General features: G+C 69.2%; 2 protein-coding genes across 3 annotated transcripts in view; both read left to right on the top strand.

The window, feature by feature from the left end:
- LOC102983817 (G protein signaling modulator 1) overlaps positions 1 to 9,479 on the top strand; it is a 35,372-nt gene extending 25,893 nt beyond the window's left edge. For both annotated transcript variants that reach the window (XM_024126345.3, XM_024126344.3), the window contains 5 exons: positions 403 to 473; positions 1,325 to 1,504; positions 7,450 to 7,606; positions 7,983 to 8,191; positions 9,176 to 9,479. In XM_024126345.3, the coding sequence (XP_023982113.1) occupies positions 403 to 473; positions 1,325 to 1,504; positions 7,450 to 7,606; positions 7,983 to 8,191; positions 9,176 to 9,382 (824 nt within the window). In that variant the 3' untranslated portion in view covers positions 9,383 to 9,479. The remainder of the gene's footprint in view (positions 1 to 402; positions 474 to 1,324; positions 1,505 to 7,449; positions 7,607 to 7,982; positions 8,192 to 9,175) is intronic.
- Positions 9,480 to 10,270: 791 nt separating this feature from the next.
- LOC112065470 (collagen alpha-1(I) chain) lies at positions 10,271 to 13,254 on the top strand. The gene is made up of 4 exons (XM_024126102.1): positions 10,271 to 10,278; positions 10,405 to 10,651; positions 11,540 to 11,663; positions 12,716 to 13,254. The coding sequence occupies exons 1-4, from the start codon at positions 10,271 to 10,273 to the stop codon at positions 13,252 to 13,254; spliced, it is 918 nt and encodes a 305-aa protein (XP_023981870.1).
- The last annotated feature ends 2,755 nt before the right edge of the window (positions 13,255 to 16,009 follow it).

Genomic DNA, 16,009 nt, shown 5'->3' with positions numbered 1-16,009 from the left:
CCCCCCCCCCCCCCCCCGCCCTGAGGACCTGGGCTGCCCCGGTGTGGGCGGGGTGAGGGCGTGCGGGCACAGGGTGTGGGGAGTAGCTGAGCCAAGGCTGAGGCCCCGGCTGTGTAGACGCAGGAGGAGTACCCGAGGGGAGGGGAGAGTGGAGGCGAAGGCGAGCAGGGAAGAGCCGGGCCCAGGACTCGGGAACTGGAGCTAACGGGGCAGGGCCCGGAAGCCAGGCCCCACCTGGCCCCTGTGCGGTCAGCCCCACCTGGACGCCTGCGTGCTTGTCCAGTCGGGGGTGCGGCGGTCGTGCAGACGCCGCGTCGGCGCCCCCGTGGGCTGGGGGGTGGGAAGCTTGAGATCCTCGAGGCCCGGGGTGGGCGCCGGCTGACTGGGCCCGCTGCCTTGCAGGGGCCAGGCCCAAGAGGACACAGCGGCTGAGCGCGGAAACCTGGGACCTGCTGAGGCTCCCCCTGGAGCGGGTGAGTGGGGCTCGGGGGCGGGCGGCCGGGGGCACGTGGGGCAGGTGGCGGCCGAGCGACAGCCGCCTACAGTCAGAAGCAGGGCGTGGACAGCGGGGTGATGCGGCTGGCGCGCTGTTCGCTGAGCTGCCAGCACCCGCCGGGCTTCCTGTCTGCGTCACGTCATGCCCCTGCCAGGGGCGACAGATGTGCCCCGTGCGGCCCAGGACCCTGGACGGGCCCCCTGCCCAGAGAGGGCCCAGGAGACCCCGCAGCACCGGTGGCTTCTCCCTCCCCTCTCACCATGGTCCCGCCACCCGGGCGCCGGGTCCTTACATGTCGGAGACCCCCGGTGTCCCGGCCGGTTCCCGTTCCTGTCTGCTCCCTGCTCACCCGGACTCTGCTCCCGGGGGAAGCAGAGCTGTTATGGGGGGAGCAGCGGGGGCTTGACAAACCCCAAACAGATTTGGGGGCCCTGGGGCCGCTCTGTACCTGCCAGGGTGGGCGCTGTGTGGCCCGGGAGCAGTGGCCTGACCTCTCGGAGCCTCCAGTCCTTCCAGGGTACACTGGGTTCAGTGGTGGACCGCCGCGGGGACCCACTGTGGGGGCCAGGCTCAGGGCCGCCCACGGTCGCCCACCGCTTAGCGTGGGCAGGTGGGTGTTTGGGGCGGTCAGAGCCGCTCTGGTCCCCGCCCCGCCTCCCCCTGCCCCCAGGCTGCCGGCAGCTCCCTCTCTTCCTCGGGCCCCCGAGCAGCTCCGTGGGGGTCAGCGAAGCGGGGCTGACCGCCTGTGCGCAGCCCCTCTCGGGGCCCTGGACGGGGAGCGTGGCGGCCCGGCCCCCTCCCACGCGCGGCCTTCCTCGCCCTCCCCAGGAGCAGAATGGAGACAGCCACCACGCGGGAGACTGGCGGGGGCCCGGCAGGGACTCGCTGCCCCTCCCCGTGAGGAGCAGGAAGCACCAGGAAGGGCCGGACGCTGCGGAGAGGAGGCCGCGGGAGGGCGGCCACTCCCCCCTGAACAGCGCGGACGTCCGGGTGCAGGTGCCTCGCACGGTAGGCGACGTCTCCCCGGGGGCCCACAGGGAGCCGCGAGGGGCTCCACTGCCCGTCCTGCACAGCGTCCTGCACGGCCCACCTGGAGGCCGGGCCGGGCCTCTCCAGGGAGCTCAGGTCATGGCCCTGTGCTGTCCCCTGGGACCTGGTGGGCACAGGGCCTGCTGAAAGCCTGGGGCACCCTGGGCAGGGACAGGGTTTACTCATCAGCTGGACGGGAGGCCTCGTGTGGTGGTGCTGGGGCCACAGGCAGCCCAGGAAGGGTCTGCAGGACGGCTTAGGGGGTGCAGCTCAGGTCCTCAGGCCCAGCCAGCAGCCTCGTCCTGGGGACACAGCATACAGAGGTGGACAGACAGACGGGGCCTGGTGGACAGATGGGTGGGGACGGACGGCTGAGGGGTGGGTGGACTAGTGATCGAGTAGACGGACAGGTGGGGGATGGAGGGCCGGACCTGGTCTCTGGCTGCCTGGCAGGGGTCGCACCGTGCCCAGGAGCCTGGCTGGCTTCTCCAGGCTCTCAGGAGCAGGTCAGGTACGGCGGGCACAGAGGGGCACATGCCCGGCCACGCCCGGGTTCAGAGGTCAGCCTGGAGCCCCCCATGCACAGAACACCTGGGTCCAAATCTCTGAGAATTAGTCTAAAAATAGTTCCCTACAAGGGTTTAATCAGCACCTTCCCCGCCTTTGAGGGGCGTGGGTGGCGTGCTGGGTATTCTTAGCCCCAGATGGCTGCTTTGCACCTGTCTTCCCCTGAGCCTGGGGCAGCTTCCGCTGACCCCATTTGACCCCAGCCCCACTGGATGGGCCAGAGGATGGCAGAGTCTGTGTCCGGGGCGTGGGGTGAGCGGGGGAGGACACAGGGGCCTGGGGAGGGGGACGGGATCCCTGCTCGGGGCACGAGCCCAGGCAGCGCAAGGGTGTTGCCACCAGCCCAGAGGGGGCCGCGGGATCTGAGGAGGGTGGCTGGGTGCGGTCTGAGGGCCCGAGAGCTTGTCCTGGGGCCGGGCGTGGGGAGCAGGGCTGGGCCGGCCCCAAAGGTCAGGGGGAGTCTTGGAGTCGGCCCAGCCAGAGAGGGCCTGGGCAGGGAAGGACCCCTGCCAGGGCACTGGGGAGCCGCAGCAGGCTCTGGCGTAGGAAAGGCCTGCCCAGGGCCGAGCAGAGGCCCGGCCCGTGCTCAGCGCTCCCACCGCCCGGCTTCACCCAAGACCACACCTAGCAGGTGACGGCGGCGGCCATACCCCCACCCCGTTGTTCACGCTGTGAGACGGGGGCTGAGCGAGGGGTGCATCGCCTGCACCCCAGCTGCCCAGGTCCACGCCCCCGCCCCGCGGCAGGGAGCATCCCTAAGTCACACCAGCCTCCCCGCGCAAGGACTGCTTTGGAAGGCTTCCCAAAGAGGCAACGGAGGCAAAGCCGTACACCCCCCCCCCCCATCTGGGGGCCTCAGAGCCTTGGGCCCCAGAGGCGGGGCCCGGGGAGGTGAGCCAGGCCCCCCAGACGCACTGCGGCTGCCACGGGCGGCGACCAGCACTGCAAGACCCCTTGCCCGTCCCATCTGTTAGTTCTGGCCCAGCCGTGTCCCTGCAGCTGCAGTTCCGGGACCTCTTCTACCAAATAGATGGCAGTCAAGGCTCAGGCTTGTCACGTGTGCCTTGTTTACAGCAGCCCTAAGAGGGAAACCGAGGCTCAGGGTACGAAGGAAATGGCTCGAGGGCGTCCAGCTAGGAATGGTAGGGCTGGGGTTCCTAGGCCAGGGTCAGCTCCTGGCACCCACAGGTTGGCCGCCATAGAGAACACGTCAAGGTTTCGGGCCATGGTGGTGTCTTCGGAGAAAGTTCCTACGACAGGGTTCTGAGCCTGGCCCCAGCTGGAGGCCTGGACCCCGATGGTGGGCTGAGCCCCCGTGCCCACCCGGGCACCCGACGGGAGGCGTCCTCAGGGGGCCAGTCCCAGGCGGCTGGTGGTGGCCCTCTGTCCCCCGGGCTGTAATGGAAAGGGCCGGCAGCTCTGAGCCCACTGTAGAAGGAGCGGGACAGAGAGGGCCCTAAGAGGGGCCTCTGGTGTCCTTGTCCTGTCCTCACCTCTCTTGCCGGGGCTACCCAGATGCCTCGGGTGGTCGGCTCCTGCTGGCTCCAGGGCCCGGGTGGTCGGCTCCTGCTGGCCCCAGGGCCCGGGTGGTCGGTCCTGCTGGCTCCAGGGCCCGGGTGGTCGGCTCCTGCTGGCTCCAGGGCCCGGCTGATGCTGACTCCACGACCTCCCAGAGCAGGAAAGGGACACCCATGCGGCAGCAGGAGGCCAGGGAGGGCGCTGCGGCCGAGGGGCTTGGGTCTGGGGCCAGGCAGAAGCCAAGGGGGCTACTGTGTGGTGGTGCGGCTCTGCGGGAGGTAAGGGTGTCAGGCCACGCGACCATCGAGGCCCAGAATGGGAAAGGACACCGATCCGCCTGGCTCCTCTCCGGGCTGGGTCGGAGGCCGGGGCTGCTCTCAGAGAGAAAATGCTCCCCAGACAGGTTTCACCCCCTCGCCCTGCTGCTGTGACTGCCCCCAGGCTCTGTGCTCAGGGAAATCCATCTCCGAGTGTTTACGGGGTGGGGAGAGAGAGAGCGCGCGCGCGAGTGTGCGTGCACGCGTGCGCATGTGCGCGCTTGGCGCGGGTGGGCGGGGACGGGGAGGGGCCCTCGCCCTGGGTCCCGTGATTTAAGCATCAAGCTAACAGGACCTGTGGGTCTCTGCGGTGAGGCAGCACCGGGCACTGCAGGCAGGGCGGTGGCACAGGGGCCCTGGCATCCTGCCTGGGCTCCACGTGGCCCAGCACCCAGGTCCACCTGGCTGCCGGTGGACAGGGCTGCGGATCCGCGTGAGTGGGGCGTCCCTAACACGGCTGGAGGCTCACGGCCTGTCGGAGCTGGACTGAGGCGGCAGAGCGCTCCTCCTGGGGGGCCGGGGCGGGTGGATGGTCAGCCGGCGGGCAAGCAGTCAGCTTCCCAGCAGCCTCGCCCGGGCCAGTTCAGTGGGGGTGAGTCCTGTGTGTTGATCCGTACTCACCTGCCTTTGGACGTCCCCATCCTGGGCGGCTCGGGAGCCAGGGCAGCCGCAGCCCTGAGGACCTGGCCGGGCCTGGCGGGTGGGAGAGTTTGCGCGACCAGGGCTGGCGCCTGCTTCCCAGGGAGAAGATGGGCTGAGACCTCTGCGGTGGGGCTGGAGCGAGCCTCAAGGAGTTCTGACCTCCGGGCAGAGGGAGCCCGAGTCAGGCAGAGGAGCAGGGAGGGAGCATGGGCTGGCCTCCAGGTCCCCTGAACGTGTCCTGCTGGGATTCAGGCCGGTGTCCTGAGCGAGGGGCGTGGGCCTCCCCCTGTGCCTGTGGTCCCAGGCCGGCAGCGCCCTGCATGAGGGGGCGCCCGCCCTTCACAGGTGGCCCTGGGCTCGGGGAGGGTGAGAGCTGCCAGGCCCCGGGCCAGTCCCAGCTCTCAGGCTGGGATGGCTCTGGCGCAGCGCCTCGGGAGCCCGTCTGGAGGACCGTGGCGGGGCAGCCCAGGCCACGGTGGTGATGGTGCTGTGAGAGGCCTACAGCAAACCCCCCTCTCCTTCAGGTGCCTCTCTTGAGCCCGAGCTGCAGCCCAGGGGAGCCTGGAGGAGTGTTGGGGACACATGTGTCCAGGGAAGTGGGACCCCCGGGTCACACCTTTCCTGGGAGGGGCCTGGCTCCATTCACCTGGCCCATGGTTCACCTGGGAGATCCCAGCTGGGGCCAGATGTTGGGCTGCGGGCGAGAGCAACAGCTGCCCCTGCAGTGGGGTGGTGCTGTGCTCACCCCACGCCTGGCGGAGCCGGGGGCCCCCCAGCCTGCGAGTGGAGCCCACGGGCGCCTGGGGGAGGCACCTGTCCGTAGACCCCACCAGTTCGTGGGTTGGCGCTGGTCCCCAGCCGCTCTCTGCCGGGCCTGCAGGTCCCCAGGGGGCCCAGACTAGGTGCAGCCCCCTGGCCAAGGCCCCTGTGGGCCCTTCAGCACCGGCTCTCCCTTCCCTCCAGGTTTCCTGGGCACCACAGGAGAGCAGAGCCCTCAGGGGTGGATTTTGAACCCCCGGCTCCGGCCTTGGCTCTGGGCCTGCCCTGGCCGGGCAGGGGGTGGGGAGGTGCAACCCAAGAGCCTGAGCCCGGCGGGGGCTCCTCCGAGCTGCCACCTGCCGGCACAGGTCGGTGGGACCACCCGCTCAGCTGCCCCTCCCTGCCCACGTCGGCCAGCGGGCCCTCCCGGCCTTCGGACGCCTCACTGCCCCACGGCCAGAGCCCAGCTCTAAGCAGCCCTCTGTGTGCTCTGGGAGCCCAGGCTGGGCCAGCTTCCGGGCCCCAGTCTCCTCTGTGAAACGGGTTGGTGATGGGTTGTCGGGGGCTCTGGGGGTCACGCATTTCAGGCAGGGCTCTGAGCAACGAGGCGGCCGCCAGCCAGCCAGCCAGCCAAGAGATGGACAGGCCAGGGCTGGGCAGGGGGCACCAGCTTCCGAGGGGGGCGGGAGTGGGGTGCCGATTAGCACCCAGAGTGTCCTCTGGAACCCACTCCATCCAGCCGTCAGCCCGCAGGGCCCTGGACCAGGCTTGGTGAGGCTGGCGCTGGGGGTGGGCCTGCTCTGGTCCTGCCCTTTGGGCAGCCCCTGAGAGACCACGCCCTCCATGGAGGTGTGAACTGAGGCCGGTGGCAGTGGGCTTGCTTAAGGCCACCCTGCCAGTTGGGACTCAGCCTGACCCAGTGACCTACCTGGTCTCACCCTATCCCACCCACTGCCTCAGAACTGCGCCCCCTCCCCCCGTTCTGACCCAGCAGTGGGACTCGCCCGGCTCAGCTGGCTTACCCCAAGGGCAGCCCTCCCCGTTGCCCAGGCTGCACACTTAATGTAATTTTTTTTTTAATTTATTTTATTTTTTTGGCTGCGTTGGGTCTTCGTTGTTGCGCGCGGGCTTTTCTCTAGTTGCGGCGAGCGGGGCTGCTCTTCGCTGCGGTGCGGGGGCTTCTCATTGCGGTGGCTTCTCTTGTTGCGGAGCACGGGCTCTACGGCACGGGCTTTAGTAGTTGTGGCACGTGGGCTCAGTAGTTGTGGCTCACGGGCTTAGTTGCTCCGCGGCATGTGGGATCCTCCCGGACCAGGGCTCGAACCCCCCGTCCCCTGCACTGGCAGGCGGATTCTCAACCACTGCGCCACCAGGGAAGCCCCCGGGCTGCACACTTATGCTCACTGAGGGCATCTTCCAGAGCCCCTGTGGTCCCACCACCAAGCCAGGGCCCCCAGCCTGGTGTCCTGGCTCTCCCCAGCCACCCAGAGCAGACCCTGGCCCACCACACTCCCCGCTCGGCCAGCACGAGGGAGGGGCTGGGGGATGAGAGCACTGTCTCTCTAGCCTGGCCCCCGCACATCTGCTATTCTCTGGGGACCTTATAAAACTGTCCAAACCCCACAAGGGGTGGGACTGGGAACACAGAAGCCCTCACCTTCCCCAGTTCGGGCTCCTTGCCTTTGGTGGTATGACCTGACATTGCTGGCACCTCTGGGTCCAGCATCACCGCTGCCAGGGCCCTGGCACCGGCCACTTCCAGTGTGCATAACGAGCTGCCAGGGGCCTGGTCACTCGCTCACTCGTTTATTGTTTAGCAGACACTGGTGAGTGCTGTGCTGGGTGCTGGGGCTCCAGAGGGGCACAGGCACGGTGGCACTCACCGCAGGAGGCTGACACGAGTGCCCAGGAGGGGCCCCCGGGGGGCACCAGGGAGGAGAGAAGGGGGGGCGGTGGTGGTGCTGGGAGCGGGAGGGGCGGGTGGGGGAGGAGGGTCCTGACCTCGGCCCAAGCCGAGCAGCCACTCAGCTGTGTCCGGGGGTCTGTGAGGGGCTGGTGACCACAGCAGGGCCACCTGTGGCTGGCGCAGAGCCAGCACTGACTGCCCGCCCCGCCCCCCAGAGCATCCCCCGGGCCCCATCCTCCGACGAGGAGTGCTTCTTTGACCTGCTGAGCAAGTTCCAGAGCAGCCGCATGGATGACCAGCGCTGTCCCCTGGAGGAGGGTCAGCCCGCGGCCGCCGAAGCCACGGCCGCCCCCACCCTGGAGGAGAGGATTGGTGAGCCCGCGGGGGCCGGGGCCGGTCCCCTCCCCTGCACTGCAGTGTTCCGAGGGTGGGGTGGACCACCTGCGAAGTGCCCCCCATCACCGTGGGCCCCGTGTCCTCGCCTTGCCCAGAGCTGCATCCCGGGAAACGGGTAATAAGCCCACCCTCCGGAACGCACCGTGTCAGGGCGCAGCGGTCTCGGAGCGGGTGTGGGAAGCCGGGCTCTCTCCTCCGTCCCCCCCAGAGGCCCTCAGGTGGGCGTCGGGCCCACGGCAGGAGCGGCTGAGAGCAGCTGGGGTCTGGGGTCGGCAGAGAGGCTGCGGGGGGCTCCGGGGGCACAGTGGGCTAGGTCCCTGCCTCCCCGGGCCTGACCCCCTGTGCCCCGCAGCCCAGCCCTCGCTGACGGCCTCCCCCCAGACCGAGGAGTTCTTCGACCTCATCGCCAGCTCCCAGAGCCGCCGCCTGGACGACCAGCGGGCCAGCGTGGGCAGCCTGCCCGGGCTGCGTATCACCCGTAACAATCTGGGCCACCTGCGTGGTGATGGGGACCCCCAGGAACCGGGGGACGAGTTCTTCAACATGCTCATCAAGTGCCAGGTGGGCTTGCAGCCCGGGGCGGCCGGGGGCTCCGCCACCCTCGTCCCGCCTGCCCCCCAGGCCCCTTGGCCCCGCTTAGCTCAGGGCCCCTCCCCGGGAGGCTCCACGCAGGCCGGCCTGGGCCCTGGGCCCTCCGTCTCAGGGTGCGTCATGCGGGACTGGACCCCAGGCTGGCTCAGCCAGCGTCTCTGAGTGCCCGTGGGTGCTCAGACCCTGGGCCTCCCCCTGGGCCCCCTGAGTAGGTCACCCCAGGACACCCTCAGGCCGGCCCCTCCCTACAGCGCAGGAGCCTGGAGCCGGGCGCGTCACCACGTATTCCTCCAGCCGCCCACATCCGGATGGAGAAAACCGAGGGCCAGGCGGCACCCCCAGAGTGCAGAGGGCAGGAGGGGTCTGGCCGACACCATGGGGTGCAGCCACCCACCAGTCTGGGCGGGGCAGAACTGCAGGTGGGGTTTCAGGCTCAGGAAACCCTCAGTGAGATGGCTGGGGAGGGGGCAGCCTCAAAGCCCCCGTGCAGGAAGCTGGAAAGTTTCCAGATGTGACATTCCTCCCCACAGAGGAGAGGAAAGTACAGCTCTGGGCGAGTCCAAGGAGCCTCAAAAGCAGCCCCTACCGAAAACCCCCGCACGCGTGCACGCACGCCCCGCAGGCTACGCCGGCTCCCGGCCCCCGACCCGATGGGGCCCTGGGGGGCTTGGCACCACCCGCTCAGGGAGCTGCGGCCCCGCCCTGTCCCTGGGGCTCCTGAACACACCGCGGTCTGGCGGCCTCAGGAGCAGGCCTGGGAGGCCACCCCAGCAGCTCGCCCGCCGGGTAGGCGGTTCGCGGGGTCAGGGCTCCCAGCTGCGCCCCGGAGCCGATTCCCAGGGAGGCCCTCCTGAGCTGGCACTGCCGCCGAGTTGTCCCCAGGGCCGCCCTGGGCTGGGCCCTCCAAGGCCTGGGGAAGCGAGGCCGCCGACCCGCGTGTCCATGCCTGCCCAGTCCTCCAGGATCGACGACCAGCGCTGCCCGCCGCCGGACGTGCTGCCCCGCGGCCCCACCATGCCCGACGAGGACTTCTTCAGCCTCATCCAGAGGGTCCAGGCCAAGCGGATGGACGAGCAGCGGGTGGACCTCGCTGGGAGCCCGGAGCAGGAGGTGGGCGGACCCCCCGAGCCCCGGCAGCAGTGCCAGCCCGGCGCCAGCTAAGGCCTCGCACCCACAGCCGGGCCCGCCCCACCCCCACTCCTGGACCGGGGCGGCGGCCGTGGGGAGCTCACAAATGTCCAGGATGCCCACAGCACCGCCCCCGAAGCCAAATCCTCCCGAGGCCGCAGTGAGGGCAGGCTCTGAGCCACCCAGCCCTTCTCACTGAGCCGGACGCTGGGCACGCGGCCCCCGTGGCGTCCCCTCCCCAGGGCAGCAGGCTCGGGCCGGGGCCCACTCCCGTCCTGCGCCGGCCCCTCGCGGTACGCAGCTTCTGGCAGGCCTGCCCAGCCCAGCCCAGCCCTGCCCTCGCCCCGCCCTCGCCCCGCCCAGCCCTGCCCTCGCCCCGCCCCTGCCCCAGGCCGGGCCTTCAGCATGTCGGCCCCAAAGCCCGGTGCTGTCCAGACCTCCACGCTCTCTCCCTGCCCCCCGCCCGGCCAAATGTGAAAACCCCGCTGACCCCCGACCCCCAACCCCCAAAGGTGTCTCTGAAGCCTCTTCCCTGGGGCCGCCAGCGGCACGGGCGTTTCTGTCCTCCTGAAGCTGGCCCCGGGGTGGTGAGCACAGCTGTACTTGCCCCAGTCCGGCCTCACCCCTGGCGAGGGCCCCCTCCCAGCCCCTCTCCCCTCCCTCCTACCCAGCCTGGAGGAGGAGGAGGCCAGTCCCAGGAAGCCTGGAGCCTGACCAGGCAGTGGAGGCAGCGCCCCCTACGTGGGGTCCCTGGGCCCCGGCACTTTAGTCCGCAGCCCCACCAGGCACGTGGTCCTGAGCCGGCAGGGCGGGGAGGGAAGGGGGTGAGCTCCACATTCCTCAACTCCAAGCCCAGGAGCCCAGGAACTGAGCCGGCCCCGGTTCTGGGAATACCAGTTGGTAGGGGTCTGCACCCCGACCATGCCAGGGTGGGCGGCAGGTGCCAGGGCTCCAGCTCTGTGGCCGTGGTGAGCACCCAGCCCTCAACCCCACCGCGGGGCGAGATGACATCACGCCTTCTCCCGTGGGGTGAGTCGGCCCTCGGGATTGGGCAGGAGACAGGCCCCCGGGGAGACCGGGGCCGGCGCCCTCGCCCTCGCCCAGACCCCCGTCTCAGCCCGCCTCCTGCAGGGCCCACCTCCAGCTCTCCTGGAGCGTCCCTGGGTCGAGCAGCAGCCCCACGGCCCCCAGGCGGCCCGGCGCCTCACCCAGCCCCCGGTCCCGCCCGCTGAGCGTGGGGAGGCCGCCGGGCCCCGCCCCTCGGTACAGCCCGGGGCGCTCTGGGCGGAGGGGCCCCCGAGGGTGAGGGTAGGGCGGCAGGTGTGGGGTCAGAGGCCAGAGCACGGGCTCCTGCTTGGCCGCCCCACACACCTGGATGTGCGTGCGTATTTATTGCTCACACGTGTGTTTGCCATGTTGTCGAGGGGTCCTTTCCAACCCAAGAGGTACATTTGTTCTTCTGTTTTTCCCGAAAGAAATAAAGTCTGCCAAGCGAATGCTGTCGTGTCAAGATGAGGGCTGGCAGAGGTGCTGGTGCTTTCAGAGGCCCAGTGACTCCCTCACCTGGGTGAGCAAGCCTACACCGTGCCAAGGGCCTGGGGCCGGGGAGCAGCGCCCTCCTGCCCCCCCAGGCTGCCCCTGCCCCCGGGCGCTCTGGGCGGAGGGGCCCCCGAGGGTGAGGGTAGGGCGGCAGGTGTGGGGTCAGAGGCCAGAGCACGGGCTCCTGCTTGGCCGCCCCACACACCTGGATGTGCGTGCGTATTTATTGCTCACACGTGTGTTTGCCATGTTGTCGAGGGGTCCTTTCCAACCCAAGAGGTACATTTGTTCTTCTGTTTTTCCCGAAAGAAATAAAGTCTGCCAAGCGAATGCTGTCGTGTCAAGATGAGGGCTGGCAGAGGTGCTGGTGCTTTCAGAGGCCCAGTGACTCCCTCACCTGGGTGAGCAAGCCTACACCGTGCCAAGGGCCTGGGGCCGGGGAGCAGCGCCCTCCTGCCCCCCCAGGCTGCCCCTGCCCCCGCCCCCCCCCCGCACATGGGCTCAGTCCCTGCTGCGTTTATGGGGGCGGGGCGGGGCTCAGAGGGTGAAGCGCAGTCCCAGGGACACACAGCCAGCGCGGGTGCTGGCGTAGGAGCCCAAGTGTCCTCCAAAGCCCACGCCTCAGCCCTGAGCCCCACGCTCCCCTCCCAGAGGAGCTCTGGTGCCGTGACGAGGCTGCTGGAAGGCGTGGAGTGCAGTGTGGGGCAGCCCCCGAGCGGGGCACGGGGAACCCCAGGCCTCCCTACCGAGCCTGCCATCCTGCAGCCTCTCTTGGGTGAGCTGAAGAAAAGGGAGGGTGGGTGAGAACAAGACCCATACGGGGAAGGGTAGAGCCCCCCACCCCCCACCCCAGAGAGTTCTCAGTGCTCCGGGAAGCCTGGCGCTCTGCCGGCAAATATCGCGGGGCACCGTGCCTCTCAGCGGCTCACAGCCAGGCCAGGACGCTAAAGGCTCTTGGAAGTCCTGCAGGAAGAAGTCTGTTTGGTGTCCTCGAACCCAGCGTTGCCTATCAGGCTGTCCTCAGAAGACTACACTTGGGGACATGCTGTCACAGGATCACAGGAGGTTGGCCCAGATACCCTAATTTGACCATTTGGAGAGGGTCCTGGCCAGGGATGAGGGAGGGAAGATAGTTGGGGGGGTGGTGGTGGAAAGAGCCAGGGGCACCTTGAGAAGGGACTGGAGATGGATGGCGGCTGGGCGGGGGCCACGCGGGGAGGCCCCAGGGTCGGTCAGGAGGCAGGGGAGGAAAAGTGGGCAGGAGACTTTCCTGTGGTTTCTGTGGGAAGAAACAGTGAGGCAGGGCCAGCAGGCCTGCTCGGCCGGTGAGAAGGTCTTCAGTGGCTCTGGGGCGGGGGGGGGCTGCCCGAGTTGTCCGGAACCTGCCCTGGGTGCACTCGCCCTACCATGTCCAGGAACTGACCAGCTCTCCAGGGTCAGAGGGCCCAGACGTCAAAACGTCAGAAAGCAGACAATAAAAAGATGTGGCAAGGGCTTCCCTGGTGGCGCAGTGGTTGAGAGTCCGCCTGCCGATGCGGGGGACGCGGGTTCGTGCCCCGGTCCGGGAAGATCCCACATGCCGTGGAGCGGCTGGGCCCGTGAGCCACGGCCGCTGAGCCTGTGCTCCGCAGCGGGAGAGGCCACAACAGTGAGAGGCCCGCGTACCGCAAAAAAAAAAAAAAAAAAAAAATGATGGAAGCTGGAAAGTTTCCAGATGTGACATTCCTCCCCACAGAGGAGAGGAAAGTACAGCTCTGGGCGAGTCCAAGGTGCCTCAAAAGCAGCCCCTACCGAAATCCCCCGCACGCGTGCACGCACGCCCCGCAGGCTACGCCGGCTCCCGGCCCCCGACCCGATGGGGCCCTGGGGGGCTTGGCACCACCCGCTCAGGGAGCTGCGGCCCCGCCCTGTCCCTGGGGCTCCTGAACACACCGCGGTCTGGCGGCCTCAGGAGCAGGCCTGGGAGGCCACCCCAGCAGCTCGCCCGCCGGGTAGGCGGTTCGCGGGGTCAGGGCTCCCAGCTGCGCCCCGGAGCCGATTCCCAGGGAGGCCCTCCTGAGCTGGCACTGCCGCCGAGTTGTCCCCAGGGCCGCCCTGGGCTGGGCCCTCCAAGGCCTGGGGAAGCGAGGCCGCCGACCCGCGTGTCCATGCCTGCCCAGTCCTCCAGGATCGACGACCAGCGCTGCCCGCCGCCGGACGTGCTGCCCCGCGGCCCCACCATGCCCGACGAGGACTTCTTCAGCCTCATCCAGAGGGTCCAGGCCAAGCGGATGGACGAGCAGCGGGTGGACCTCGCTGGGAGCCCGGAGCAGGAGGTGGGCGGACCCCCCGAGCCCCGGCAGCAGTGCCAGCCCGGCGCCAGCTAAGGCCTCGCACCCACAGCCGGGCCCGCCCCACCCCCACTCCTGGACCGGGGCGGCGGCCGTGGGGAGCTCACAAATGTCCAGGATGCCCACAGCACCGCCCCCGAAGCCAAATCCTCCCGAGGCCGCAGTGAGGGCAGGCTCTGAGCCACCCAGCCCTTCTCACTGAGCCGGACGCTGGGCACGCGGCCCCCGTGGCGTCCCCTCCCCAGGGCAGCAGGCTCGGGCCGGGGCCCACTCCCGTCCTGCGCCGGCCCCTCGCGGTACGCAGCTTCTGGCAGGCCTGCCCAGCCCAGCCCAGCCCTGCCCTCGCCCCGCCCTCGCCCCGCCCAGCCCTGCCCTCGCCCCGCCCCTGCCCCAGGCCGGGCCTTCAGCATGTCGGCCCCAAAGCCCGGTGCTGTCCAGACCTCCACGCTCTCTCCCTGCCCCCCGCCCGGCCAAATGTGAAAACCCCGCTGACCCCCGACCCCCAACCCCCAAAGGTGTCTCTGAAGCCTCTTCCCTGGGGCCGCCAGCGGCACGGGCGTTTCTGTCCTCCTGAAGCTGGCCCCGGGGTGGTGAGCACAGCTGTACTTGCCCCAGTCCGGCCTCACCCCTGGCGAGGGCCCCCTCCCAGCCCCTCTCCCCTCCCTCCTACCCAGCCTGGAGGAGGAGGAGGCCAGTCCCAGGAAGCCTGGAGCCTGACCAGGCAGTGGAGGCAGCGCCCCCTACGTGGGGTCCCTGGGCCCCGGCACTTTAGTCCGCAGCCCCACCAGGCACGTGGTCCTGAGCCGGCAGGGCGGGGAGGGAAGGGGGTGAGCTCCACATTCCTCAACTCCAAGCCCAGGAGCCCAGGAACTGAGCCGGCCCCGGTTCTGGGAATACCAGTTGGTAGGGGTCTGCACCCCGACCATGCCAGGGTGGGCGGCAGGTGCCAGGGCTCCAGCTCTGTGGCCGTGGTGAGCACCCAGCCCTCAACCCCACCGCGGGGCGAGATGACATCACGCCTTCTCCCGTGGGGTGAGTCGGCCCTCGGGATTGGGCAGGAGACAGGCCCCCGGGGAGACCGGGGCCGGCGCCCTCGCCCTCGCCCAGACCCCCGTCTCAGCCCGCCTCCTGCAGGGCCCACCTCCAGCTCTCCTGGAGCGTCCCTGGGTCGAGCAGCAGCCCCACGGCCCCCAGGCGGCCCGGCGCCTCACCCAGCCCCCGGTCCCGCCCGCTGAGCGTGGGGAGGCCGCCGGGCCCCGCCCCTCGGTACAGCCCGGGGCGCTCTGGGCGGAGGGGCCCCCGAGGGTGAGGGTAGGGCGGCAGGTGTGGGGTCAGAGGCCAGAGCACGGGCTCCTGCTTGGCCGCCCCACACACCTGGATGTGCGTGCGTATTTATTGCTCACACGTGTGTTTGCCATGTTGTCGAGGGGTCCTTTCCAACCCAAGAGGTACATTTGTTCTTCTGTTTTTCCCGAAAGAAATAAAGTCTGCCAAGCGAATGCTGTCGTGTCAAGATGAGGGCTGGCAGAGGTGCTGGTGCTTTCAGAGGCCCAGTGACTCCCTCACCTGGGTGAGCAAGCCTACACCGTGCCAAGGGCCTGGGGCCGGGGAGCAGCGCCCTCCTGCCCCCCCAGGCTGCCCCTGCCCCCGCCCCCCCCCCGCACATGGGCTCAGTCCCTGCTGCGTTTATGGGGGCGGGGCGGGGCTCAGAGGGTGAAGCGCAGTCCCAGGGACACACAGCCAGCGCGGGTGCTGGCGTAGGAGCCCAAGTGTCCTCCAAAGCCCACGCCTCAGCCCTGAGCCCCACGCTCCCCTCCCAGAGGAGCTCTGGTGCCGTGACGAGGCTGCTGGAAGGCGTGGAGTGCAGTGTGGGGCAGCCCCCGAGCGGGGCACGGGGAACCCCAGGCCTCCCTACCGAGCCTGCCATCCTGCAGCCTCTCTTGGGTGAGCTGAAGAAAAGGGAGGGTGGGTGAGAACAAGACCCATACGGGGAAGGGTAGAGCCCCCCACCCCCCACCCCAGAGAGTTCTCAGTGCTCCGGGAAGCCTGGCGCTCTGCCGGCAAATATCGCGGGGCACCGTGCCTCTCAGCGGCTCACAGCCAGGCCAGGACGCTAAAGGCTCTTGGAAGTCCTGCAGGAAGAAGTCTGTTTGGTGTCCTCGAACCCAGCGTTGCCTATCAGGCTGTCCTCAGAAGACTACACTTGGGGACATGCTGTCACAGGATCACAGGAGGTTGGCCCAGATACCCTAATTTGACCATTTGGAGAGGGTCCTGGCCAGGGATGAGGGAGGGAAGATAGTTGGGGGGGTGGTGGTGGAAAGAGCCAGGGGCACCTTGAGAAGGGACTGGAGATGGATGGCGGCTGGGCGGGGGCCACGCGGGGAGGCCCCAGGGTCGGTCAGGAGGCAGGGGAGGAAAAGTGGGCAGGAGACTTTCCTGTGGTTTCTGTGGGAAGAAACAGTGAGGCAGGGCCAGCAGGCCTGCTCGGCCGGTGAGAAGGTCTTCAGTGGCTCTGGGGCGGGGGGGGGCTGCCCGAGTTGTCCGGAACCTGCCCTGGGTGCACTCGCCCTACCATGTCCAGGAACTGACCAGCTCTCCAGGGTCAGAGGGCCCAGACGTCAAAACGTCAGAAAGCAGACAATAAAAAGATGTGGCAAGGGCTTCCCTGGTGGCGCAGTGGTTGAGAGTCCGCCTGCCGATGCGGGGGACGCGGGTTCGTGCCCCGGTCCGGGAAGATCCCACATGCCGTGGAGCGGCTGGGCCCGTGAGCCACGGCCGCTGAGCCTGT

The sequence above is a fragment of the Physeter macrocephalus genome, chromosome 13, assembly GCF_002837175.3.
Source record: "Physeter macrocephalus isolate SW-GA chromosome 13, ASM283717v5, whole genome shotgun sequence".
NCBI classification, from domain to species: Eukaryota; Metazoa; Chordata; class Mammalia; order Artiodactyla; family Physeteridae; genus Physeter; species Physeter macrocephalus.
The sequence above is the reverse complement of the archived record's forward strand: the minus strand, read 5'-3'. Positions and strand labels throughout refer to the sequence as shown.

Coding starts and splice junctions, on each gene's coding strand:
- LOC112065470 (XM_024126102.1), top strand. Junction 10,652..11,539: donor GGGCGGAGGGGCCCCCGAGG/GTGAGGGTAGGG, acceptor CTCCCCTCCCAG/AGGAGCTCTGGTGCCGTGAC. Junction 11,664..12,715: donor CATCCTGCAGCCTCTCTTGG/GTGAGCTGAAGA, acceptor CACGCCCCGCAG/GCTACGCCGGCTCCCGGCCC.